The sequence below is a fragment of the Narcine bancroftii genome, chromosome 12 (genome assembly GCF_036971445.1).
Source record: "Narcine bancroftii isolate sNarBan1 chromosome 12, sNarBan1.hap1, whole genome shotgun sequence".
Lineage (NCBI taxonomy): Eukaryota > Metazoa > Chordata > Chondrichthyes > Torpediniformes > Narcinidae > Narcine > Narcine bancroftii.
The window spans coordinates 70,723,729-70,751,107 of NC_091480.1; the positions used below are offsets into that span (position 1 = coordinate 70,723,729).

At 39.2% G+C, this 27,379-nt stretch overlaps 1 protein-coding gene across 1 annotated transcript in view; it reads left to right on the forward strand.

Annotated features, from left to right (window-relative positions):
• top2a (DNA topoisomerase II alpha) overlaps positions 1 to 27,379 on the forward strand; it is a 73,500-nt gene that overhangs the window by 23,060 nt on the left and 23,061 nt on the right. Inside the window, exons 20-25 of the mRNA XM_069906776.1 lie at positions 4,408 to 4,556; positions 5,708 to 5,939; positions 6,122 to 6,256; positions 18,840 to 19,040; positions 23,542 to 23,737; positions 26,185 to 26,276. Of these exons, the coding sequence (XP_069762877.1) occupies positions 4,408 to 4,556; positions 5,708 to 5,939; positions 6,122 to 6,256; positions 18,840 to 19,040; positions 23,542 to 23,737; positions 26,185 to 26,276 (1,005 nt within the window). The remainder of the gene's footprint in view (positions 1 to 4,407; positions 4,557 to 5,707; positions 5,940 to 6,121; positions 6,257 to 18,839; positions 19,041 to 23,541; positions 23,738 to 26,184; positions 26,277 to 27,379) is intronic.

Below are 27,379 nucleotides of genomic sequence, written 5' to 3' on the forward strand. Positions count from 1 at the left end.
CTTGTATGTAAATAAACAGGACCTTTTTCAACACAAGACCATAAAATAGAAGAACAGTAGGACATTTGGCCTGTCAAATCTGCTCTGCCTTTCCAACACGAACTGATGCATTTTGCCACTCTGTCCCACTCCCTACCTTCTCCCCATAACCTTTGCTACGCCTGTATATTCAGAAACCTATAAGGGTTAAAAATGTGCCTTTTACAATCTGAAATAAAACTGCAACTTTGCCCACATTCCTGTCTGTTCCATTGCTTGGCAACATTTGTTACAATGTCAAAGGCAGTGTGCCTTTGATTTCAGCAGCCAGCCAATGTGTGCCCTTGGGCCCATTAAGATGGACACAAACTAATCAGTTTTCACACTGGTATTCATAAACAGCTGTCTGAAAATAGAGAAGAATGTTCTGCCATTTTAAAATGACTAAACTATGTAAAGAATAAAATAATCTAGTTAAATGGTAAACATCTAATTCTAAAAAAATCAAACAAAACTTAGAATGCACAAGTCTGTTTAAAAAAGAAAATAAAGAGATAAAACAGTTTAAAAAGACAAACTGTATATAGTTTCAAATTCTACTTTTCAAAACAAAATACACAAGATTAATGTATCAACTAACATCCACAAATTACATTAATTGTAAATAACACCAAGGAAGAGAAAAGATTATATATGTTTAAGAAAAAAGGTTATATTAAATCAAACAGTTCAATTCAACCCAGCAGCAGAGCGATGAAGCAGTCTAACCTCTGGTTAACAGTACCAGCTTATTAACTATAACAGCCAAGTCAATAGATTCAGGTTGGTTGTAAAGCAAGTTCTTCATGGAGGAACTTCCATCCAGCCTCTGGGAATCCTGTGGAAAGATCTTCAAATGCGCTGTAGAGTTCAGCCATTACTTCTTTGTATTTGCCAATATGCTGGGAGAGATATTTAAGGGAATTTTGAAGAATCCCGACCTTGGACCAAGCACACCGTGCAATGAAACGAAAACCATCTACTGAAGCAAGACCACGACCATTTATGACCATTCATTATTTTCAGACCAAGGAGGCAGTTATCCGTGAAGCTCCAAAGCGTTGGACTATAGAATATAAAGGATCTGCTATTCGCTTCGTTATCTGGCGGACAAAGATTCTCAAATTAAATCTTCGATTCCTGCTTTCCAAATCAATGTATTTTTGTCTGTGTTTCTCCAATAATGTTGTCACTTCCTATAAATATTCTTAACTTCTTTGAAATTTTTACTATGTGTATCAGATATTTTTTCGTTTTCCCACTCTCGTCCAAACCTTCAAGATTCTATTTAATATCTAAAATCAGAATATTAGTCTCTTTAACTGAATCTCTCAAATTGAGTATAATTTTTTTCCAACCTCAAATTGGCAGCTTCCACTCTAGATATCGATTCCATAATAGAGGGATAATGTTGCTTGGTGCCCTTTGATTGTCCATTTTTCCCTTTCTTGCCTTCTGTATAAGGTACACCACTTCTTGTAACAGACATCTCAGAAGTTAAACAAAAGATCCTTTTTTTTTAATAAAAGTTGCACAGCTGTTCAAAAGTGGGATACAGTTTAAAAAGGTGAGAGCAGTGCCTAAAAGCAACTTGCTCCATGCTCTGACAGTAGGAGATTCAATTAAAACTACATAATATACTTTGATACATTTAAACACATTTAGATTGAGCTCAACATAATGCAGTATGTTTCCGATTATCCAAAATGCTTTGGATGGAATCTATTGCGGTTAAGCAGATTTTCAGATATTCGGGAATTTTCTCTAAAGCAGCCCAGTAGCATTAGGAGAATACTTGCATTGGCTATCACCAATCCTCGACACCTTCACCACCATCTCCAATCCTGCCCGGGAGCCAGAGGTCTCACTTCATCTGTAAGTGGTAGGAGATTACACAGGGATTGTTCTCCAGCAGAATTTCTGCAACCCCACTGAAAGGGTATTTGACAGAGGGAGTGGCTCAGACAGGCGAGCGAGGAGCATGGTATTCACTTCAAATTCTGAGAATGCCACAATGCAATTTATCTCCAAGTTGCAGTAACTCGGCAAAAAGAAAAATGACAATTTATAAGTAAATAATCAGTGCCGTCCTTTCCTTCAATGTGTAATCTGTGCGCAAATCTCTCCTTGTAAACCTGATTCCCTGTAGCCCCACTTGAACACGGTGGATAAATTCTTCAACTTTTTTTTCAAATTGTGACGTCATGACTCGCCCAAAAATCTTTTGGATTTTCGGTTATCGGAAACGTACTGTACTTCTCTGGGTTATAACAATTGAACAAGTTCTTATCAGTTTGTCCATAAAATGTTCAAGTTCAATGGCCTCTTTCAAAATTCCCACAAGAAATTTTCTTTTGTTTATATTTGTTAATTAATATAAACATTTTCTGAATTTAAAGTCACTTGTAGACATTCTGTAAGAAATATCTCGAGGTTTCTCTGGAGTGAGAGCTTCATATTAACAAGTACCAGTATATAAACATATCCTGTGTTGCTGCGGAGATAGAGACTGTAATCTGTCAAAAGTTTACTGTCCCATTTACACCTGGCAAATGCATAAACTGTCACACTTGACCTCCACCATGATCCATTCTTAATTGCCATCATGATAGATTAATCCTTGGTGATTCATTTAACATTAAAACAGTACTATTCTGTATTCTACTAACAATTTTGACATTATTGGAAAAACACCGAAGTCTGAAAATGAATTACTTTTTAAAAAATTGTCTTGCGTCTGGCTAATACAAAGGCTGCAACAATTCAAGAAGAGAATCTCAAGGCAGCTGAAGTAAATGATAAACACAATGTGGTAGATTTATGGAGCTCTTGAAAGCAAATAAATAGTTTTCTGATTAAAATAGTTATTAACAAATGTTCATTTATTAGTTAGCCCTTTCGGGAATGCTACAATTTCAAGTTCAGATTTTGTAAATTGCAAACTTGTCCAAAATTAAACTTTGATGTAAATCTCTTCCACTTGCAATAAAGAGAAAAATAGATTCAGCTCATCGCCCTGAGGGATATGGTTGCCCTTGGTTCATTTTGATGCATAATTGCATGCTGAAGAACTGTATAAAGTACATGCTCAGAATGAACCAGTGTGACTACAGCTGTTGCACAATTTTTAAACCTATTTGAATCTCAGAGCTCCAAATGGTAGATTCTTAGTGAAATCTTTAATAGGAATATTTATGATTTATAAAAAATATTGTATATATTTGATCATTTTATGATTCATTTGTTTGGATTAACAAAGCTTCGTAACCATGAAAGAAAATGTAGGGTTTCCATTTTGCAGAAAAATTCTGTAATAAATTGTGTCATATTATAGTCAAATTGAGGTGTAGATTCTTAGCTAACTGTTAAAATAAATGTTCAGGTTTATTATTTTCTCAAAAGAGGAGTGAAATCTTTGTCTCCTAAAATGTAGCATTTATTAAAGTATCCTCCAGCATTGCTTTTCACAATGAAATTTAATTGCCCAATAAAATGTTGGGAATCACATTATTATGGTGACATAATTGGATTTTTCATTTGTAGTATCATCTACCGGTAATTGTACAGTACAACCCAACAAAACAGTGTTATATGTTCCACAGTGCAAAAGCAGTGCAAAAGCACAAAAAGACAAACACACTTACAGACAAATTACATATATATATATATAAACTCAAAGTATAGATGTATTGTCAGAGTACATTCATGGCATAACATTGAACCCTGAGATTCTTTTTCCTGCGGGCAAGGCAGAATTACCACTTATTGGTAGTGCAAAAATCTGTACTCAAAAAGGTAGCAGCTGTTCCTGAAACTGGTGGTATGAATCTGAACTGGGTGGTGTGGATCCTTGATTGCTGCTGTACTCTGATGGCAGCATTTCCTCTAGATGTTTTCCAGAAGGGAGGATCTTGTGATGTCCTGGGCTGTGTCCACTACATTTTGTTCATAGGTATTGATGTCCCCACACCAGACTAATGCTGCCGGTCAGCACACTTTCCACCATACATCTGTAGAAATTTGCCAGGGTTTCTGATGTCATACCAAACAGCCTCAAAATCCTGAAGTTGAGGCGTTTCCCAGAACCTATCATCCAGCAATCTCACTGTCCACGGGAAGAAGCTGTTCCTCCACCAAGTGAATCTGGCTCTAATACTCTATCTGTTTCCCAACGGGAGTAACTGGAAAAGCTGAGGTAGGGGTCCTTCGAGATTTGGCGAGCTCTCTTTAAACAACGATCCTGGGAAATCACATTGATGGTGGGGAGGGAGGGAGACCTCAGTGATCCTCTCTGCCGCAAGGTCATGTTACTTGATCAAAACTCAATCAATTTTTTGATGTGTGGAATTTCTATTACACTTTAACTGGTGAATTGATTGATGTCTCCAGGTCTCCCTCATGATGACAATAGTTGGATTAGCTCAGAACTTCGTTGGCAGCAATAATATTAATCTTCTGCAGCCAATTGGTCAGTTTGGTACAAGACTTAATGGTGGCAAAGATGCTGCAAGCCCACGATACATTTTCACTATGCTCAGGTTGGTGCACTTATTACACTCAGTTTCAATTGATTGCAGCTCAAAATTACTTTGGTTTTCCATAGGAATTAATGATGTATCATGTAACAAGATTTTTTTTTAGAAAATTTGATCTGATTCATAAATTGTTATTGAGGAATAATTATACCGTATATTTTGGCGTACAAGTCAACGCTTGAAACCCTCGAAAAGCACTCAAAAATTAGGGATCGTCTTATACACCAGATACAAAAATGAGACCTAAAGTTCAACTCCAAAAAAAAAACTGTTCGACGTAGATTCAGAGTACAAGATGACCCTGAAAGCACCTTCCCACTGCTGCCATAACCCACCCAGACACTTTACAATTCTAGAGTCCGAGGTCCCCACTCCTGCTGGGAACCAGTGTCTCCCAAGCCAACAGGTAGCCGTAGTTCCTGCACCAAGGAAACTTGGGCAGCGAGGCGACTTCTTCAATGCAGATGGTACTGCATCCAATGTTGAGAATGAAGTCGCCGACTCTGGCTGTAGCTGATACTGAAGACTTGGGCCCAGCTCCGTTTGGCATTTTCCTGGCCAGAAGCCTTTTTTTTTTAAACTTAATTTAGAGATTTGTTACTTTGTGATTGGGGTGTTGTAACAAAGTTTGGGTTGTTGCTAGGAGGCCCAGACAGAAAATTGTGGTGGGGGGGGTGTCTTATTCTCCCGATATATGTTAAAACCATGAAAATGGAGACCCATCTTATCTGAAGGTTGAAATATATATGGTATATTTTGTTCGATATGTTATGGCTGAACATCAATAGGTTTGATGGAAACAGACTGCATATTTGGAGTCATTAGAAGTTAATTCAGTCCCAAACAAGCATCATTGGTTTCAGACAGGCATAAAGGTTATATTGTGAGCAGAAAAAACATTTCTAGGGCAGTTTAAGGCAAATTGGAAGTGGGCCAGATATTCAAATTTTGAAAAAAGCTGGAAAAATCTGTTATTTGTACAGGAAAATTCACAACCAAGTTATGCCAGCCATCATAAAATGTAATATTTGATTGTCTATGAGACCATGAGAATAGGTCCTGCTTGTGCTCCAGGGTGACAAGAATTTAATAATATTATAAATTGTCTCTGGATTTGTTACCATGAATTGTCGATCACAAGTTGTTTTCTTTAGTACTTTAGCTCGGCTATTGTACCCAGCAATGGATGATAATCTCCTGAAATATCAATATGATGATAACCAACGAGTGGAGCCAGAGTGGTACATTCCCATTATTCCTATGGTGTTGGTGAATGGAGCAGATGGTATTGGCACAGGATGGGCTTGCAAAATCCCCAATTATGATGCAAAAGAAATTGTTAACAATTTAAGACGTTTGCTGGATGGAGATGATCCAGTACCAATGGTAGGAGAACATTTTATATTAGCTTCTGTACTTCAAAATTTTGCAATTATTTTATTTTGAACCATAAAAATTTTAATTGATTCACTGACGTGGTATAATTGTAAAGTTAAACTATAAAACACATTCTTACAGAACCTGGATATAAATTCTTATAATGTCTGCATTGGATTGTTTCCCACTAGCTTCCTAATTACAAGAACTTCAAAGGAACAATTTTTGAGTTGGGTGCCAATCAATACATAATTAATGGTGAAATCTCTGTGTTGAATGCCACTACAGTAGAAATTTCAGAGCTACCTGTCAAGACTTGGACTCAGGTAACGGTTTTGGTGGTTTGTTATTAACTGGCATGTGACAGATATTAAACAATCTTAGTGGTCTAATGCTTTTACTTTCTCAGTCATGGAATGTTTTGTCATTTCTACTTTATACAAGTAATACATGGGTTTTTTAACAAACTGGCTTGTGGGCAATTGGGGAAGAGTGAAAATATTAACACTGCTCGCAGACACGAGAGCATAAAACATCACAGGAACAGACACATCTGCCCATTATGTCAGTCCCGACAATCATGCCAAAATAAACTAATCCCATCTATTTCCCTCCATTTCTTACATGATGCATCTTAAATGTCACTGTCTTAACACCTCTTTGGCAGTGTGTTCCAAGCACAGTGTATATTAAGAAAACTTGCCTTGCAAATCTGTTTTAAACTTTCTCTCATGTTAAATTTATGCTCTCTCTTTGACATTTCCATCCTGAGAAAAAGATTGATTGTCTACTCCATCTGCAACTCTCATAGTTTTATAAACCTATCAGGTCTCTACTCAGAAAACACAATCCAAGTTTATCCAAACTCCTTATTAACCAATATTCTCTAATCCAGGCAACTGCCTGATGATCCTCTTCCACATCTTCTCCAAAGCTTCCACATCCTATACTGCAGAGACTTGAGCTGCTCACAATACTCCAATGTTTTGTATGGTTGTTACATGACTTTCCATCTTTTAAACTCAATGGCCCAACTGATTAAGGCATATCTTCTTTACCATCCTTTTTACTTCTCTTTCCACTTTCAGGGAGTTATGGACTTGCAACCCAAGATCCTTCTGTGCACCAATACTCCCAGAAATCCTCCCATTTCCTTACACTTAACCTCCCAGAATGCAGCACTTCACACTAGCCCAGATTATATTCTGCTGACCATTTCTTTGCTGCTATCTCCAACTAATCTATATCCTGCTGTATCTTTTGACAGCCATCTTCACTATCCTGACAGACTTTTCTTTTAAGATTATTTTTATTAATGTTTTACAATATAAATGATTGAACAGTACAATTATACAATGTGCTACAAGATTCAGGAGAAATAAAAATTAAACATTATGCAATATTCTCATAAGGAAACCAGAGCAATAAGTAAGATTTAACAACAAATTGAAAAAAAAATCAAAAAGAACAATTTTAAAACCCCTTCCTCTCAGCAAGGTTGAAAGTTGACATGTATGAATCCAGTGACACCAACTTGGAGATGGACAGCACACCATCAATAGTCCATAAATGTGCCTCATGTCTTTTGGAACTTGACATTTGAATCCTTGATAGGATACCTAATTTTTTCTAAAGTTAAACAAGCCATAATATCTTTTGGCAAATGTGCATGAATGGGTAGAGTGTTATCCTTCCATTAAATCAGCATCTGGTTATCGATGACATAAAAGGTAAAAAAAAAAAAAAAAATTGGCTTTCAATTGAAGTCAGTAATATATCAACATCTTGAGGTAATCCAAAAAGAGCAATTAAAGGCCAACGTTCTAATTCTATCTAAGAATTACCAAAAAACATTTTTTCAAAATTCTTCTAAGCTAGGGCAGGTCCAGAACACATGAACTAAAGAAGCATCACCTATTACATTATACATTAGTCACATAGAGGATTTATGTCTGAATACAAATGAGACAATTTAACTTTAGACATGTGCTCTATGTACCACTTTAAATTGCAGCAAACAATGCCATGCAAAAAAGGGAGAAGTGTTAATCAATTAAAAATGGAGTCCCAAACCTCATTGGAGAATGAAAGATTCCAATCCTGCTCCCAAGCATCCTTGACTTTTAACGGGGGGGGGGGGGGGGGGGTGGGGGGTAGTCTTAGATCAGCCAAATTATCATAAATAAGGGATATTAAGCCTTTATGGGAAGATTGTAGATGAAAAAAAGTAAACTCAGGGATTCTAGGAAAATCAGGGATCTGAGATTGAACAGAGTGCCTTTTGTAAATGCAATATCTAAAAAAGAGTTTGGGGTAAATTAAATTTTACCACCAATTGTTTGAAAGATGCAACATTTTTCCAGTAAAAAGTTCTTAAACATTTAATACCCAATCTGTACCAGTTATTGAAGGCCATGTCCTGTAAAGAAGGCAGAAAAAAGTGATTGGATATAATAGGCTTAGCAAGAGAAAAATTCTTATATCCAAAAAAAAACTTCTAAATTGTGCCCATATTCTCAAGCTCTGTTTAATTATCAGGTTATCAGTTAGTTTATATAAAGATCAGGAAGACCCTAGAATTGCTAACATGTACGTATTCTTAACAAAATTAAGTTCCATTTCTACCCACGTGGTCAACATGATTATGAAATTGTATCAAAAGGATCATGTATATTAACTGCCCGGTAATAAAATCTAATGGTGCAGCCGAGATAGGTAAACTGGTTGACCGTTTTGAGTTTTGTGTGCCCGATGGAGATGTGGGGGGGCTGGTAGTCATGGTGGGGAGCTGGCTGATGGAGGACCTCAGTTTTCTTCAGGCTGACTTCCAGGCCAAACATTTTGGCAGTTTCCGCAAAGCAGGACGTCAAGCGCTGAAGAGCTGGCTCTGAATGGGCAACTAAAGCGGCATCGTCTGCAAAGAGTAGTTCATTTCATCAGATGCAAGGATCGACAATGAGATAGACAACAGACTCGCCAAGGCAAATAGCACCTTTGGAAGACTACACAAAAGAGTCTGGAAAAACAACCAACTGAAAAACCTCACAAAGATAAGCGTATACAGAGCCGTTGTCATACCCACACTCCTGTTCGGCTCCGAATCATGGGTCCTCTACCGGCACCACCTACGGCTCCTAGAACGCTTCCACCAGCGTTGTCTCCGCTCCATCCTCAACATCCATTGGAGCGCTTTCATCCCTAACATCGAAGTACTCGAGATGGCAGAGGTCGACAGCATCGAGTCCACGCTGCTGAAGATCCAGCTGCGCTGGATGGGTCACGTCTCCAGAATGGAGGACCATCGCCTTCGCAAGATCATGTTATATGGCGAGCTCTCCACTGGCCACCGTGACAGAGGTGCACCAAAGAAAAGGTACAAGGACTGCCTAAAGAAATCTCTTGGTGCCTGCCACATTGACCACCGCCAGTGGGCTGATAACGCCTCAAACCGTGCATCTTGGCGCCTCACAGTTTGGCGGGCAGCAACCTCCTTTGAAGAAGACCGCAGAGCCCACCTCACTGACAAAAGACAAAGGAGGAAAAACCCAACACCCAACCCCAACCAACCAATTTTCCGCTGCAACCGTGTCTGCCTGTCCCGCATCGGACTTGTCAGCCTGCAGCTGACGTGGACTTTTTACCCCCTCCATAAATCTTCGTCCGCGAAGCCAAGCGTGGACTTTTTACCCCCTCTATAAATCTTCGTCCGCGAAGCCAAGCCAAAGAAAAGAAAAAAATAAAATAAAATCTAAAATTAGGAAACGCCAAACCTCCATTCCTTTTCGCTTTAGGAAGCTTTATTTAAGCAGGGGTGTTTTCCTTGCCATATATAAGAATGTGGCCACTGGAATCGCAGTGGAAACAACGAAATAACCACACAAGGTGTGGATCAAACGAATTTACTCTTCATCACCCACGCAACTGCTTAAAAGCCAGAATCACGCACTCGACATGTGCTGATGTCATCAGTGATGTCACATGGCTGGTTCAATGCCTTCTGGGAGTTGTAGTGCTGCCATAGTGCCGCTACACAGCCCCTCCCTCCCCTAAGAAACAGCAGAAAGGTTTGTCTGTCTTTTAGGTGGTTGGCCTCTGCAATGGACTGTTGGCTGCTGCATTGAGCTGGTTTAAACCTGTCAATAGTGAAAGACTGTGACTTCCCTTCAATATCCAAAATACAGGTTAACCTAGTTTGTCTGAGTATCCTATAAGGTCCTTCATAGGGCGTCTGTAAAGGCTGACCAGATGGTCCCCTTTGCACAAAGACATAGTCGCAGTTTTTGTGGTCTTCAGGCACAAAAGAAGTGTTCTCCATGTGACAATGGTGGTATAGGGGTCAATTTTCATACGGTCTCCCTTAGCCTGCTCAACAGTTCTTTGGGATCATCGCTAGAGTTGAAATGGAAGGGGGTGAACTCCCCTGGAACAACCAACATGCACCGAACATGAATTCTGCAGGTGAAGCTTGGAGGTCCTCCTTTGTAGTTCTATATTGCCCAGTAATACCCAGGGCAGCTCATCAGCCCAGTTCAGGCCCTCTGAGCTATCAAGGCTGACTTGAGATGTTGATGAAATCTTTACACCATTCCATTGGCCTGGGAGTGATAGGCATTCGTATGATGAATTGTTGTACCGAGCAAGCAAGACGAGGCTGTGCACAGAAAGGAAGTAAATTGTGGCCCTCTATCCAAAGTAACATGCGCTGGTAAACCAAAACGAGATGCCCAGGAACTGAGGAATTCCCGAGCACAAGTGTCTGTAGTAGCATCGACCATAGACACGGCCTCAGGCCACCACATAAACCTGTCTATTACTGTAAAAAGATAACTGTATCCTCTCGAAACAGAAAGTGGACCAACAATGTCCACGTGGAAATCTAGTGTGACAGGGGTCAATATCAGAAGGGTGATTGTGCTGACTTGTCTTTCCTTGCTGTGCTTTTTAGCCAGCCGAAGAATGTCTGCCTCCGCCACTACAGCCCTTGGGGTCTTCAAATGAACACTTGGTTAACAAGAGCCTAAAATCATCTGGCATTCGCTCTAAAAAGAGCTGCTTGACTAACATATTGGGTGTTCCACCAGCTGCTAGGAACGGCATTTCATTCGTTAGTTCTGAAGGGGGGTGGTCTCCCAACCCATTGAAATGTAGTAATTTGGCTTCCCTTTCTCTATGGAATATACCATATACATGTAATAAAAGTGCTTTTAAAGCATCATACTTGCTGGTATGTGGTGGATCCTGTAGGAAGTTGCCGACCCTCTTAGCGGTCTGGTCCAGGGCACTGACAAGATGGTAATAAAGAGTGGTGTCCAATTCGACTGCGAAGATGAAATTGTGCCTCAGCCTGTTGGAACCACAGTTCAGGCTCAGCTGTCCAGAAAGGTGGTCACTTCATAGCAATGGCTGCAGAGTCCATGCTTGTCTAAAAATGTTTTTGGACACGTCGGGTTCACCAATTGTGGCCACTGGAATTGCAGTGGACACGTTTAAATGACCATACAAGGCGATTCTAGAGTGAATCAATCGGATTTACTCATCATCACCCGCACAACCTTGTAAAAGCCAGACTGGCGTCAAATGGCCGGTTCGCTACCTCCTGGGAGCTGTAGTGCTGCCATAGCGCCGCTACAAGAAGATACAAGCGAATTAAGTGAATCGGAAAAAGATTTAGGAATTAAAATTGATATAGATTGGAAAAGATAAAAAATTTAGGTAAAATGTTCATTTTAATAGAATTGATACAGCCAATCATGGAAATAGATAAAGTGACCATCTTGATAGGAATAATTTAACATAATTAAATAAAATAACTCCGAGTAATTGTAATACCAAGTAAATTAATCCTTCACAATCTTAAACGAAAAATTAAAATATCTTGGTAAAGAACCATTTAGAGGTAAAAGTTCACTCTTACTGCAGATTCAACTTGTATCCTGAAAGTTGGCTAAATTGAGATAACAAAGATAATATGCTTGGTAAAGAAGCATCTGGATTAGATATAAAAGCAGGAGATCATCTGCATGTAAGGAAACCTTATGGTCAATGACATTCCTGTACAATCTCTACATTCCCTAAAGGCAATTGCTAATGCTTCTAATACCAAATTAAAAGGTAATGGACTTAAAGGACAGCCTTGACAAGTACCCCATTGAAGATCAAAATGTTTTCATTGTTGTAGATTAGTAAGAGTTGAAGTAGTAGGACATAAATATAATAATTTAATCCATTTAATAAAACATGATCCAAAATTACATTTTTCAAGCATCACCCACTCCACCTGATCGAAAGGTTTCTCTGCATCTAAAGAAAGAACACATTAATTGACAGGAGTGGAGGATAAATATAAAATATTCAATAAGCAAAGTATATTAAAATTAAAATATCGATTTTTAAGAAAGCCAGTTTGATCTTCAGAAAGATTGATAGTAAAAATATTCTCCAATCTGTGCAATACTTGAGCCAAAATCTTCATAATTTAATATTAAGTTAAGAAATAGGCCTATAAGAAGCAAATTCAAGTGGATTTCCAGAATAAGAAATTCAATCTTCATTAAAAGATTATGGAAGATTCCCTTGTTTAAATGAGTCATTAAGCACAGAACTTAGTTGGGGCATGAGCAATTTAGAAAAAGATTTTTAAAAATTTAACAGGATACCTGATTCTAAAGAGGAAATCGCAAAAAGTATTTCCTCGTGGGAAATAGATGCCTCCAAACTCGTGCGTTTGTTCTGAGAAAGCATAGGAAAATATAGGCAGTCTAAAAAGTCTATTGTTAAGCTATTAAATTCAGAAGTATGCAGTCTGGAGTAAAATTCTCTGTAGGTATCATTAATTTTAGAATGATCTGTAGTGTGCATACCATCATCCGTCGAATCTTAGTAATTTCTCTCTTAGTAGCCATTCCTTTCAATTGGTTGGCCAGAAGCTTACCGGATTTTTTTTTTTTTTTTAAATCGTGAATGTAAAATTGACGTTTACTCCTCAAAACTTGCTGTTCAATGGGATAAGTAGAAAGAAGATCAAATTTAGTCTTAAGTTCAACTCTCTTTTTGTATAATTCAGGGTTTTTTTCTTGTGCATGCTATAAGTCAATTTGTTTAATCTGATTGATTAAATCTGATCTTTCCTTATTTTCTATATATTAGCTGTACAAGAGATAATTGGTCCTTGTATGTTTTCATAGTGTCCCAGACAATCAAGTTAGAAACTGTTGAAGAAGAATTCATATTAAAGAAAAATTTAATTTGGTCTTCCATCGATTTCAAAAAATCATTATTTAGAAGCAAGGTAGAATTAAAATACCAATGCTCCTTTATAGAAGAAAAGTCAGGAAAATTCAAGGACCAAGTAATAGGAGCATGGTCAGATATCACGATTCCTTGATATTGACTAGATTTGTTTGATGCAATCAATTGATTATCTATTTCTTTTAAAAAAAACAATCAGAGAATAAGACCAGTGAACACTAGAGAAAAACGAGTACTCTACTGTTTGGTTGGGGGAAAAAAGGCAAACATCGGAAAAGCCAAAATATGTTAAAAAAGAATGAATTACAACAGCAAATTTACTCAAAATGGCAGGTTTAGGGGATGAACGATCCAGACAGTATTTACCCAACAGTTGAAATCTTCCCCCCCCAACGCCAGTGAGTAATGACTGAACTCTGGTAGGGCTGAAAAAAAACTTTCAAAAAATTTGGATCATCAATGTTAGGTGCATATACATTAGCAAAATCTACCAATATGTAGTTTACCTGTAAGAATAATATAATGACCATATTTATCTGTTAAGTATTAGGATGTACAAAAGGGATGTTCTGGTTAATTAAAATAGAAACTCCCCTAACTTTAACATCAGAAGAAGAATTAAAACCTTGTCCATTTTGAAAAAAAGTTTGTCACTATCACAATTTCTAATGAATTTCTTGAAGAGAAACAATTTCTGCCTTTAGTAAACACTCTTCTGCGTTTAATTGTACTATTTAATCGTACTATTTAATCCTTTAATGTTACATGAGGTAAATTTGATTAGATTAATCATGAGTCTTAATTAATATTATGAAAATAATCCAGCAGTTTGTCACCCTTCTCCATGCAGTCCCCTTGAATCCATGCAAAAGCACAGCTTGTATAAACCATGAAGCCAAAACAACCTTGCAAACTCTGCTCCTTGTACCCAAACATCCCCCTCCCCACCAAACCTCCCAACATTGAAAGTTGCTAAACAACACTGCAACAAGCTCCAAAAAAAATTATATCCTTATGCTTCTGCTGAAGGATTTTCTCATTTTTAACTCCTTATTTTTTTTAAAATTAATAATTTTTCACTGCACAATGAAAAATTATAAAAGAATACGATAAAGTGAAAATTAAAATGTTTGCAGCAAAGAAATACAATACAAGTGCATGTATAATAAATTTGCGTTCCCTTCACACAATCAGCAGAAAAGAAACAAATACAAGTACACGATGCTTTATCCTTGGGGGACAATGTGTTCTGAATTTTGGATTTTTCCGGATTTCGGAAAGCCCACCCCAATTGTGCTGCCGTATCCACCCACACCCCCTTCCAGTTGCCCGGCCACCTCCCCCGACCATCGGTCCCCACTTGTCAGATTTTGGAGCTTTCCAGATTTTAGATGTCCAGATAAAGGATCGTGTATCTGTATAAGCTGATGCGTCGAAACATCTAGACAGCAAACATTAAAAATAATACCATATCATAATACTATAATAAAGAAAAACCCCAAAGAATATAAAGATCCACTAATTGCTTTTCAAGCTCAATAAAACAAGTACCTAAAACCTATACTTGATTAATATAAGATTTTCCACATTTAAAATAGTCTATGCGCATGTACATTATTCTAATGTTGGCCCTACTTTCACATGATCGCTTAATAAACTAAGCATACAACCCTATTTTCTCATGGTCTGATAATAAACTACACACTGTATTCCTTGTGCTATTGGTCAATGAATAACCAAAATAGGTAATTACTGTCAACATTAATAAAGTTAATATATTCTATTTAAATCTTTACTGTCAAAAAGAAACAAAATAAGCTAAAATAAGAAAGTTTAAGAAAACAAAATCAGTGAACTAGATAGCGAACAAAATATTACCCCTTCAATTAACAAAAAGAAAACAGCCCAACTTCCCCCACTCAAAACAAAACAAAGAAAAACCTTCAGGATAGAAAAACTTCAGTCACCAACTAATAGCTCATATTAAACTTGAAGTTGAAGGAAAATCATTCAAAACTGTGTGCCTCTTCCACCAATTTCAGAAATTCCTTGTGACTGTCTTCGAAAGTGATCCACAGACGAGCTAGATATGGACAAGGCGGGTTTGAATCCTTTCTTGTACAGCTCAGGCATGACTTCTTTATATTCTTTTTGCACATTCATATCTTCATGACAGTAGTCTTCAACGATTCTAATTTGTTGCCCCTGGTAATTGACATTTCTTCTCTGACGAACCTCGCAGATAACACAATATTTTACTCTAATGATGAAACCGGAGGATTACCAAACATGAGTGGTGTCCCGAAATTGGCTTGGGAGCCAAGGACTGATGAGCTCTGTCAAGCTCGTTCTTCTTGGAAAAGAACTCCCTTCCAAAAACCTCCATGAGTAATTTCAAAAAGAAGTCAGTCAGCTGGCCATTTTCCATGTCCTCTTTTAAGCCTAAGATCCGTATATTTTGATGCTTATTTCTACTCTCCAAATGAACCATTTTCGAAGCTAACGAAGTTATTAGCAGACAATTCAGAACAAAGATTCAAGCTTGTTAACACATTCATTAACTGACTCCAAACCAGCCTCCACAACTCCCAAGTGATCGTCAATTGCTGATATCAACTGTACAACCTTTTTAAGTGCAGATTTAATTTCCAGTTGAGTTTCTTTTAATGATGCAGTCATTTCCTGTGATGTTTGTTCAACATGTCAGAAATGGAGTCTGCAGTCAAGGATGGTGTCTCTTCCATCATTTTTGCCTTTTTTTTTGTTGCAGATTTAGCACTTCTAGTAGCAGCCATTTTGAAAAACAGCAATATTAATTAGTGAAGGGGCAGTGTATGAAACACTGGTGAAAAATTAGGTGCATGAATGGGAAAGGTTTCAAAACGAACAGGGGCACCTAATTACTGGCGTTATGCCATGCAGTAGCCAGCTGGAAGTCCCAATCATTTTCAAGTGCTCCTGCCCAATGAATTGGTATCCACTTACCTCGACTGTTTCATTCCCCCCACCGTCCATTCTCCTTACCTACATTGAGATATTTGACATGCCCTCCATCGCTTCACCAACTTCCAATTTCCTGAACTAGACTGCCTTATCCTCCATATCGAGGGCCTCAAAGCCCTTTATTTCTTTCTTGATAATAGACCCCACCAGTCCCCCTCCAGCACCATATTTCTCCCGCTGGCAGAACTTGTCATCGCCCTCAATAACTTATGACTCATCCCACTTTCTTCGGGTCAAATGGGTACCCACATCGGCCCTGGTTATGAATGCCTTTTGGTGGCTACATGGAGCGCTCCATGCTCCAAGCCTACACATGCAAGGCCCCTCAACTCTTCCTTCACTATCGACGACTTTTTTGATGCTGCTCATCAACTTTATCCACTTCGCTACCAACTTCCATCTTGACCTTGTATTCACTTGGTATTTCTCCCTTTTCTCAATCTCTCTGTCTTCCATCTCGGGAGACAAACTCTCAACGGGCATCTTGTACAAATCCATCAACTCCCACAGTTATGACTACGTCTCTTCACACCCTGTTCCCTGAAAGGATTATTTTCTCTCAATTCCAATGTCTTCGCCACATCTCCCAGGACGAGGTTTTTCATGGCAGATCATCAGAGATGTCCTTCAAACAACTCAGCCCTCACCTGCATGTCGATATCTCCATTACCTACACATCTGCCCTGCCCTTCTCTGCCCGCATGTGCAACAAGGACAGGATTCCCCTTGCCCACCCCACCAGCCTCCATGTCCAACATATCCTCTTCAGCCATTTGCTACCTACTACGTGATCCCACCACCAGACACATATTCCCTTCCCAGCTTTCCGCAGGAACAACTCCCTTGACCACTCCTCTCTCCCCACTAATCGTCCCCTTGGCACCTACCCCTGTAACAGCAGGAGATACTCCTCCCTCACCACTATTCTGGGTCCCAAACAGTCCTTCCAAGTGAAACAACATTTTCCTTGTGAATCTGCATGGTTCATCTGTATCTGGTGCTCTCGTTGTCTCAACGTCGGAGAAACTGGATGCAGGCTGAAAGATAGCTTGGTTGAGCACCGAAGCTCTGTCCACCACAATAGCGTGGATTTCCCAGTGGCCACCCATTCCCATTCCCTTGCTGACATGTCCGCCAATGATTTCATGCACTGTCAGACTGAAACCTCCCGCAAATTGGAAGAATAACCTCATCTTCCGTCTGGGAACCTCCCAACTGGATGGCATTAACATCGACTTTCCTTCTTTCTGTTAATGAATCCTTCATCCCCATCTCTTTCCCTCGATCTCTGACACTTTCTCTCTTCCCTTTCCCCTCCTTTTGCAGTGCCAAAATCAATTCTGTCTTTCTCTTTTCCAATTAACACCCTTTAGCTGTTGGCCTGGACTCCTCCCCCTTTCATTCTTTCCCCCTTAATCTCTAGTCTTTAAAATGTCTGCCTTGCTTATACCTTGAAGAGGAGCTCAGGGCCGAAATGTCTAATATATATTTACCTCCTATGGACACTGCATGACCGGCTGAGTTCCTCCAGCATTGCTGTGTGTTTCACCAATTTGTTTTCAATTTAGACATAAAGCACCATTACATGAGCCTGTGCCACCCAATTAATCTACATCCCCTCCCTCGGTACGCTTTGAAGGGTAGGTGGAAACCAAGGCTCAGGGGGGAAACCCACGCAGACACAGGGGAAACGTACGAATTCCTTATAGACAGTGTGGGATTTGAATCCCAGATCCAATCGCTGGCGCTGTAACAGTTTTGCCCTTACCACGACGCTAACCTTTGTTGTTTACAGGCTTCCTAACCAACCCATTGGCATTTTCATCCAAATTATTTGTAAATATAACAAATAATAAAGGTACTCGCATAGATTCCAACAGAACAAAACTGCCACCGATCTTCAGGCAGAGAAATATTGCTACACTGTTTTTGGTCAAGCCAATTTTGAAACCAATCTACCATCATCTTGGATCTGAATCGGCCTACTTTAGGGGACTTTGTCAAGTGCCTTTCTAAAGTACATGTAGACAATATCCACTGCTCTATCTTCATCGATCATTTTCATAAGACTTGGCCTACCATGCACAAAGCCATGCTGACCATCTCTGATAACCCCATGCTTTTACAAGTCCAAGCAAACCCTGTCCCTCAGAATTCTCACCAGTAACTTCCCTGCCACTGACTATAGTTTGCTAGATTATCCTAATTGCCTTCTTTAAACACAGGAAGAGCATTGATCACCCTACAGTCATCTGTGACTTGAGAGGAGACAAAAGTCTCCGTTGCAATCTCCTCACTTGCTTCTAAATAGTCTGGGTTGGATCCCATCAGGGCCCTGAGGACTTGTCCATTTTAATATTCTTCAATTGAACCATCAGTATCTCCTTGATATCAACATACCCTAGAATATTAGCATACCCAATGCTGATCTCACTTGCCTGCCTATCCTTCTCCTTGGTGAATACTAATGCAAAATACTCATTTAGTGTTTCAACCATTTCTGGCTGTGTCAGCATGACTTTGAGTCCCTATTTTCTGGAGAACTGATAACCTCAGAACTCAAGTTTGATTAAGTTTTTTTTGTTTATGCAAGGAATCTCAATGTATCATTTATTTCCAATTATTTTCTATTTCATTGAGTTTCTTTTTTCTCTACAGGTATACAAAGAGCAGATACTGGAAGCAATGTTGACTGGAACAGAGAAGACTCCAGCATTGATCACTGATTATAAAGAGTATCATACTGATACCACTGTGCGTTTCATAATAACAATGACTGAACAAAAACTGGCTGAAGCAGAAGCAGCAGGATTGCATAAAGTCTTCAAACTAAATATTCCTCTTACATGCAACTCAATGGTAGGGTAATTTATAATTTTTTTAATGTATATGCCAGTGATTGGGTACTATTATACTTGGACCCACACTTGTATTGCTTGAGGAAACTTCAAAATGTGCAAGGCTTTTGCACCTTTGCAACACTTTAAACATTGTGATTCATAGATTTCCTCATCTTCCTACTGGATAACGATTACGTTGGAATACATTACTTACTGATTTTTTTTCCTTCTTGGCTTCATGTTCCTCTGACTTTTTAACCTGAGAATTAAGTTGTGGATTATTTGTACCATCTACCTTCAGATGCTTACTTTCAATATAGAACCATAGAACTCTACAGCATAGCAAACCGGCCATTCGGCCCCTCTCCTCAGTGCTGGCCATCATCTTCCTTGTCCCACTGACCTGCTCCCATTCCATAACCCTCCAGGCCTCTCCCATCCATGTACCTATCCATTTTATCCTTAAAACACACGATTGAGCCCACATTCACAATATCACATGGCAGCACATTTCACACTCCCACCACTCTGAGTGAAGAGCTTCCCTCTATACCTTTCCCCTTTCAGCTTAAAACTATGACTTGTCGAATTTATCTCTCCCAATCGAAGTGGAAAAAACCTATTCGCATCCACTCTCTCTATACCTCTCATGATCCTCTATCAGATCTCCCCTTGTTCTTCATTGCTCCAAGGAATAATGTCCTAACCTATTTGATCTTTCCCTGTAACTCAACTCCTAAAGACCTGGCAACATCCTACTAAATCTTCTCTGCACCCTTTCAATTTTATTGATAATCCATCCTGTAGTTAGGTGACTAGAATGGCACGCAATATTCCAATTTGGCCTCACCAATGTCTTAAACAATTTTAACATCACATCCCAACTTCTATACTCAATAACCCCTATACTCAATACTTTGATTTAAAGGCTAAGATATCAAAAGCTTTCTTTACAACCCTGTCCACATGTGATGCTACCTTCAGAGAATAATGTATTTGCATTCCCCGATCTCTCTGCTACTCCTCACTCCCCTGTTATTTACTGTACATCTCCTACCTTGGTTTGTCCTTCCAAAATGCATCACCTCACACTTGTCTGCATTAAACTCCATCTGCCAATTTTTGGCCCATTATCCAAGCTGGTCCAGATCCCTCTGTAAGCTTTGAAAATCTCGCAGTCCACAATCCCTCCGATCTTAGTGTCATCAGCAAACTTTCTGATCCAGTTCACCACATTATCATCCAGATCATTGATATATCCAACAAACAACCATGGTCCCAACACGATCCCTGAGGCACACCATTAATCACAGGCCTCCAATCTGAGAAGCAACCATCCACTACCACCCTCTGTTTTTTTCCCACACAGCCAATTTCGAATCCAGTTTACAACCTCTCCTTGAATACCTAGTGTCATAACTTACTGAACTAACCTCCCATGTGGGACCTTGTCAAAGGCCTTATTACAGTCCATGTAGACAACATCCAAAACCTTTCCTTCATCCAACTTCTTGGTAACCTCCTCAAAAAACTCTACAAGATTTGTTAAACGTGACCTACCATAAACAAAACTATGCAGACTATCCTTAATCAGCCCATGATTGTCCAAATACCTATATATCCTGTCTCTCAGAATTCCTTCCAATAATTTACCCACTACTGATGTTACGCTCACCAGCATATAATTACCTGGTTTATTTTTGGAGCCATTTTTAAACAACGGGACATCATGAGCTACCTTCCAATCCTCTGGCACCTCACCTGTGGCTACGGACATTTTGAATATATCAGCCAGGGCCCCTGAAATTTCTACACTCGTCTCCCTCAAGGGAATATCATGTGGCCTAGGTGATTTATCTACCTTTATTTGCTGTAAGATTGCAAGCACCTCTTCCTCCTTAATCTCCATCGGTTCCAAGTCTCTTCTGTTTGTTTCCCTTCCTTCCTTACACACTATGCCAGTTTCCTGAGTAAATACTGATGCAAAAAAACTATTTTAAGATTTTCCCCCATTACTAGAAGGTCCACACAAAGATTACCACTTTGATTCTCCAGGGGACCAATTTTGTCCTTTACTATCCTTTTACTCTTAATAAACCCTTCGGGTTTACCATCATATTATCTGCCAGAGCAACCTCGTGTTTTTTTTTGCCTTCCTGATTTCTTTCTGAGTATTTTCTTGTCTTTTTTTGTACTCTTCAAGTATCTCATTAGCTCCTTGATGCCTATTACTTGCTGTACATCTCCCTCTTTTACTTAACCAGATTGCCAATATCCCTTGAAAACCAGGGTTCCCTATGCCTGTTAACTACCTTTAATCCTAAGAAGAATATGGAAACTCTGCACTCTTGAGATTTTGCTCTTGAAAGCCATCCACTTATCTAGCACACACTTGCCATAAAATAACATATTCCAATCCACTCTTCCTAGATCCTTTCTCATTTCCACAAAATTTGCCTTCCTCCAATTTAGATTCCAACATGAGGACGAGACATCCTTTTTCAGAAATAACTTGAAGCTAATGACATTATGGACACTGGACCCAAAATGTTCACCTACACACACAAATACATGAAATGGATTTGCAGAAACGAAAGTACATCTACAGTTTACTGAGCAAAATTTGTTTTGTTCTAAATTCATGTGTGCAATTCTGTGAAAGCTGATTACTTCTGAATGAAAATTAATTTATCTGTCTCTAAGTTGGCTAATATACGTGAGATGTGTGTACGTGTATTAATGTTGTTATTAGCAACAAAGCTGCTTTGGTGTCTGATCTAAACATCGGGTTAAAAAAAACTTAGACGTTGAAACCAAACAATAAGCAGTTGCGTTCTGTTTGCCTCATCACCATTCACATAGGATGTTTTAATTGTCTAACTTTATATATTCCTATCTGGTGTTTGCCGTTATCTTTCTCAGGTCACAAAATATGGTATTTTATTATCTTGTTTGACAGTTTCAATTAAATGCAACCAACTGATCCCACTGCATTAGATACATCTTAACCTATCTAGATCAGAACATTTAATTTGATAATTTAGTGACAGCATGGTAAGAGACCTTTCTACCCCATGAGCCTGCACTGCCTGATTAGACCCATGTGACTAATCCGTAAATGCCTTTGGAACATGGGAAGAAATTGGAAAGCCTAAAGGAAACTCACAGGGAGGATTGGTGGATTCAATCCTTGGTTGCTGCCACTGTAATAGCATTGCACTAACCTCTATGGTAACCATGTTATTACAGTACATTTCTGATTAACCGAAATTCCAAATATCAAAAAGATTTTTCGGGTGAGACATGACATCACAATTTGAAAAAACATTGGGAAAAAAATTACCCACCGTGCTCAAGTGGGGCTACAGGGAATGAATCAGTTTTACAAAGGAGACATTTGTCCATAGGTTACACATTGAAGGAAAGGATACTGATCATTTATTTATAAATTGTCATTTTTTGCCATGAGTTACTGCAACTTTTGTGATAAGTTGAATTGTGGCATTCTCAGAATTTGATATTGAATACCTCGCTTTCCCGCACAAGCCGCTCCCTCTGTCATATACCCTTTCCACGGTATTGCTGAAATTCTGCTAGAGAGCAATCCCTGTGCAATCTCCTACCACTTACAGGTGAAGTGAGACCTCTGGCTCCCGGGCAGAATTGGCAACGGTGGTGGAGAGATGTCGGGGATCAGCGACAGCCGATTCAAGTATTCTCCTGATGCTACTGGGCTCCTTTAGAGGAAATTCCTGAATATCCGAAAAATCCGCTTAACTGAGATAGGTCCCGTCCCAAGCACTTTGGATAATCGGAAATGTACTGTCTAATGCTAAGTTCAATCTAAATGTGTTTAAATATATCAGATATATTGTATAGTTTTAATTGAGGGCCTCAGCAAGGGAACATGGTTTCATTTCTCATGAGGTAAAACCGTGTTAGAAAAAGATTGTTGTCCAGGGAATGCATGAGCCAATTGGTATTCTAATTTGTTTAGGAGTTCAGGATGAGTTGCAATGTTCCCTTGACTTACAGAAAGAAGGCTCAAGCCTCTTTAGACACAAACCTGTTGGCAAGATTCACCCAACATAACTACTGGGGATTAATTATGTGGGAATTCCTATATCAGGCAACTAATAGATTTGCACGGTTCACATGAATTGTTTGAGAAATTAAAGAAAAGGGGCCTGGTGATTACTCCCCTTTTAGCCTTTGGGTCTCCAGACTCATCGACTGCCCCACCTTTGTGCATTATATCTTCCTTTCTCTTGAATTTGGAGAAGAGCATGGTGTCATAATGTTTTGAGGCGAAGTTGGGTTTGTTATGAACTTAATTAGAGAATCCTTTGGAAAAGAGGAATAGGACAATAAATCAGAGGATATGAGATCTGATTCAAATTAGATATCGTTCCCAACAAGCAAATAATTGTTGCGGTAGTTTACCATATAACTGGTTTGAATCCAGTCTGGTTAATGGTCATTTATATTTGTTTCTAACTGCTTGTGTTTTTTTTTTGTAGGTATTGTTTGATCATGTTGGCTGTCTGAAAAAGTATGAAAATGTACAAGAAATACTGAAGGAATTCTTTGCCTTAAGGTTGAAATATTATGGTTTAAGAAAGGATTGGCTTGAGGGATTTCTGGGAGCAGAATATGGAAAACTAAGCAATCAGGCTCGTTTCATCTTAGAGAAGATAGAAGGCAAACTGGTCATTGGTATGTCTAAAATTCATTATTTTCATTTTGTCATTGGATGTTGTAGTTTTGTTCAAATAGTTTTTTTTTAACTCAGACAATTTTAATTTAGGTTCAATAATTTTCAAAAAGGAAATAAGAATGTAGAAATGTATTCTGTTTCATAAATGTGTCTGAGAAGGCATATCAGCTATCAATACACACGCTCTGCTGAAAATTAACATCATTTTTCTGTACATCTTCATTCAATCAAGTTGGAGATGAACATTTAAAAAAAAGAATTGGAACAGCATTTGTATGGACAAAGATGGGCTGATAATAACCAGGTTGAGTCAACTTAAAATATGAAGTAAAAACAAAATGCTGGAGAAGCTCAGCAGGTCAAACAGTGTTCTTTATGTAGCAATGGCAAAAATACAGAACTGACAGTTCAGCTTGAGCCCTAGCAAGGGTAAAAAGACATACCGTATCCCCCCCCCCCTCCCTTTTTTCAGTCTAACTTTAAGGCTTTTATGGTATATCCGGCGTACAAGTTGACCCCTATTTGCTGGCTGTCTGAGGTGCCCCGTTGACCAGTGTATAAGTCGACCCCCAAAGCAGGTGATGCCTGAAATGGGCTGTTGACCAGCGAATACGTTGACCCCCATTGATTGCGCGGATTGATCTGCTGGGCTGGAGGTGATTGCTATCATGGCGGGTCCATCGACACCACACAGCACACGATGAAAATATGAAGCCAGCTGTACATTGAAAGTGATAATAGTGGCCAAGAAAACCAACAACAATAATTTGATGTGCTTGAGAAGTTGGTAAGAGATTCAAGGAAGAAAGAAGAGACTTTAAGAAAAATACCAAAAAGGCAATGTTCTCTGAGAAAAGGAATCACTCCTTGGCCAGAGTTGGATACTCATGTTGCAGAATGGGTACATGAACAGAGGCAAGATTGCTACATCGTCACCTGAAATAAACTAAGAACATTTGCACTGCAGTGGGCCAAGTCACACCCAGACCTCTGTGATGATTTTGAGGCTACAGTCGACTGGTGCAATTGTTTCATGAACAGGAAAAATCTGATGGTCAGGCGAACCAGCTCCATGTGTCAAACGCTGCACGTTTGTCTCCTCTAGCAGAGGCTCCGGACCTGCTTGCGCGTGGGCGGTGTGGTGGCATAACACAGACGCAGATTCCAGTATAAGGGTGGGATCTTCTGGTGGCCTTAAAACACAGCATGCAAAAGAAAAATAAACCTTTTGAGTGCAGAGCCCACCGGCTGCTGATCTCGTTTGTTTGCTTCGCTAGCACTCCGCTACAGATGGATGAAAATGGTGTAAAACTGGATAAACAATCTGCGGAACAGGCGGTTCACACAAAGAATGGAGTTTGCTGGTCTGGGATTTGTTTCGTAGCCACTTAACTGAGAACACTAAAAGTAGATTAGCACTACATAATACTTACGTGGCAGTTATCCCGGGCGGTTTGACTTCTATATTGCAAACTCTCGATGTCTGCTTGAACAAGCCATTGAAAGACCATGTGTGTGAGGAATGGAATACATGGATGTCTAGTGCAGAAAAGTAATTTACAAAAGTCGGGGCAATGTGTGCTGCATCACTTGATATGCTGTGTAACTTTGTGCTCAAGGCATGGGGCAAAGTTAAAGTAGCGTCTGTGATAAAATAGTTTAAAAAGTGTGGTATCTCTTGTGCAATTGATGGCACAGAAGATGATTTATTGTGGGACACTGACGATGAAGCTGAAACTGCCTCATCAAATACAGACTGGGATCCATATGATGACTGTTTAAACAGTGAGAGTATGGATGTGTGTGCTGCCATCTTTGCTCCAGCCGATGATCATGAGAGTGGTTTTGAAGGGTTCTAAATGGTTGTTGTTTTCAGACAATTAAAGCGATCTTGAAGGGTGCTAATTGTGTTCTTGTTTTCAATTAAAATCTGTCATAGTTGGGGTTTTTTGGGGGGTTTTTCAAGGGTCAACTTGTACGCCGGATCAGTGCAGATTGGATTTTGAGCTGAATTTAAGGTCTCAAAATTATATTCAGCACACAAGTCAACCCCTTTTTTTTGACATTTTTGGGGGTTTCACAATTCAAATGCCGAAATATTTGGAAACCAGCATTTCAGGCTTGAGCCCTGGCAAGGGTTAAAATACATAAATGCCATTTCAGGCTTGAGCCCTAGTATTTGATTATGGAAAGAATCTGAAGTAAATGCAGTTAAGGTGCTCATGAACTTTCAAAAGGCATCTAATAATGTGCTTTTCATCAAGACTAAAACACATTGTTAAATAAAAAGGTTGTTCAAATGGAAACTTGAAAGAATTTTCAGGACTCTGACCTAAGAATTGGGAAATGGCTACTTAGACTGATGTGATATCAAACTGCATGGACTTGATTCCAAGCTGCAACTTCCTCTTGCTGGTCTTGGTTATTATTTTTTTCTTCTCCACAGAAAACAAGCCAAAACGTGAATTAATTCAATTGCTGCTCAATCGAGGTTATGATTCAGATCCTGTGAAAGCCTGGAAAGAATCTCAGGAAAAGGTGATAGATTTTGTGGCGGCAAATGACTTGAATTGTCCAAATATTGGCAATTTAAATTTTTTATTTTGTAATGTTTTATGAATAGAGATGAATAAATTAGGATAGAGAAAGCAAATATTTAAATGAGCTTAAGGGTATAGATATTGCAAGGGGTGGTTGTCTGATTGGGTGGAAACGATTGATCTATGATTTTTATGTGGATAAACCATTCGCAAATTCATATACAGTCCATAATGTGTATCTGGAACTTGCAAATTGCAAGCCAGTAAATTAAAATTCTTTCTTTGAAGATTTTTTTTACACTAAGGAAACATAGTGTAGGCATATAACAAAAACATTACAACACAGAAACAGGCTGTGCCGAGCCATCTTTCTACTTTGACCCACTGACCTGTACTCAGTCCATAGTCTCCCATCCATGTACTTGTCCAAATTCTTCTTAAATGTTACAACTGAGCCCATATTCATCACTTCAGCTGGCACTTCATTCCACACTCCAACCACTCTTTGTGAAGAAGTTCCCTCTTATGCTCCCCCTAAACCTTTCCTCTTTCACTCTTAACCCATGTCCTCTGGTTTCTATCTCACCTGCCCTCAGTGAAAAAAGCCTATATACATTTATTCTGTCTATCCCCCTCATAATTTTAAATACGCAGTACCTCTATCAAATCTTGCCTCATTCCTCTATGCTCCAGGGAATAAAGTCCTAACCTGTTTAACCTTTCCCTATAACTCAGTTCCTGAAGTCTGGGCAACGACCTAGTACAGTACAACTCCAATGATCAAGACCAGGCCTGTGACGGATAAACATTTTTTTTGGAGGACTGGTCATTTTTTTAAAAACAGCCCAGTAGCAACAGCAAATCACTTGTATCAATGTTTAAACAACAAGGGAAGGCTTTTTAAGGATTAAAATAATTCTCACCAAAAAAAATGCTGACCGCCACCAGACCTCCCAACCACAGCCAATCCCCGACGTGTATGCACCGCTGCCGCTGATCCCAGGGAGGCTTTCTGGACCAGTGGAATACTCATTGGTTCGGCGGGCTCCTGTCTCCCCAGTCACTGGAGCTCCCAAGTCCTGACTGAATCCTTCTCTGCTA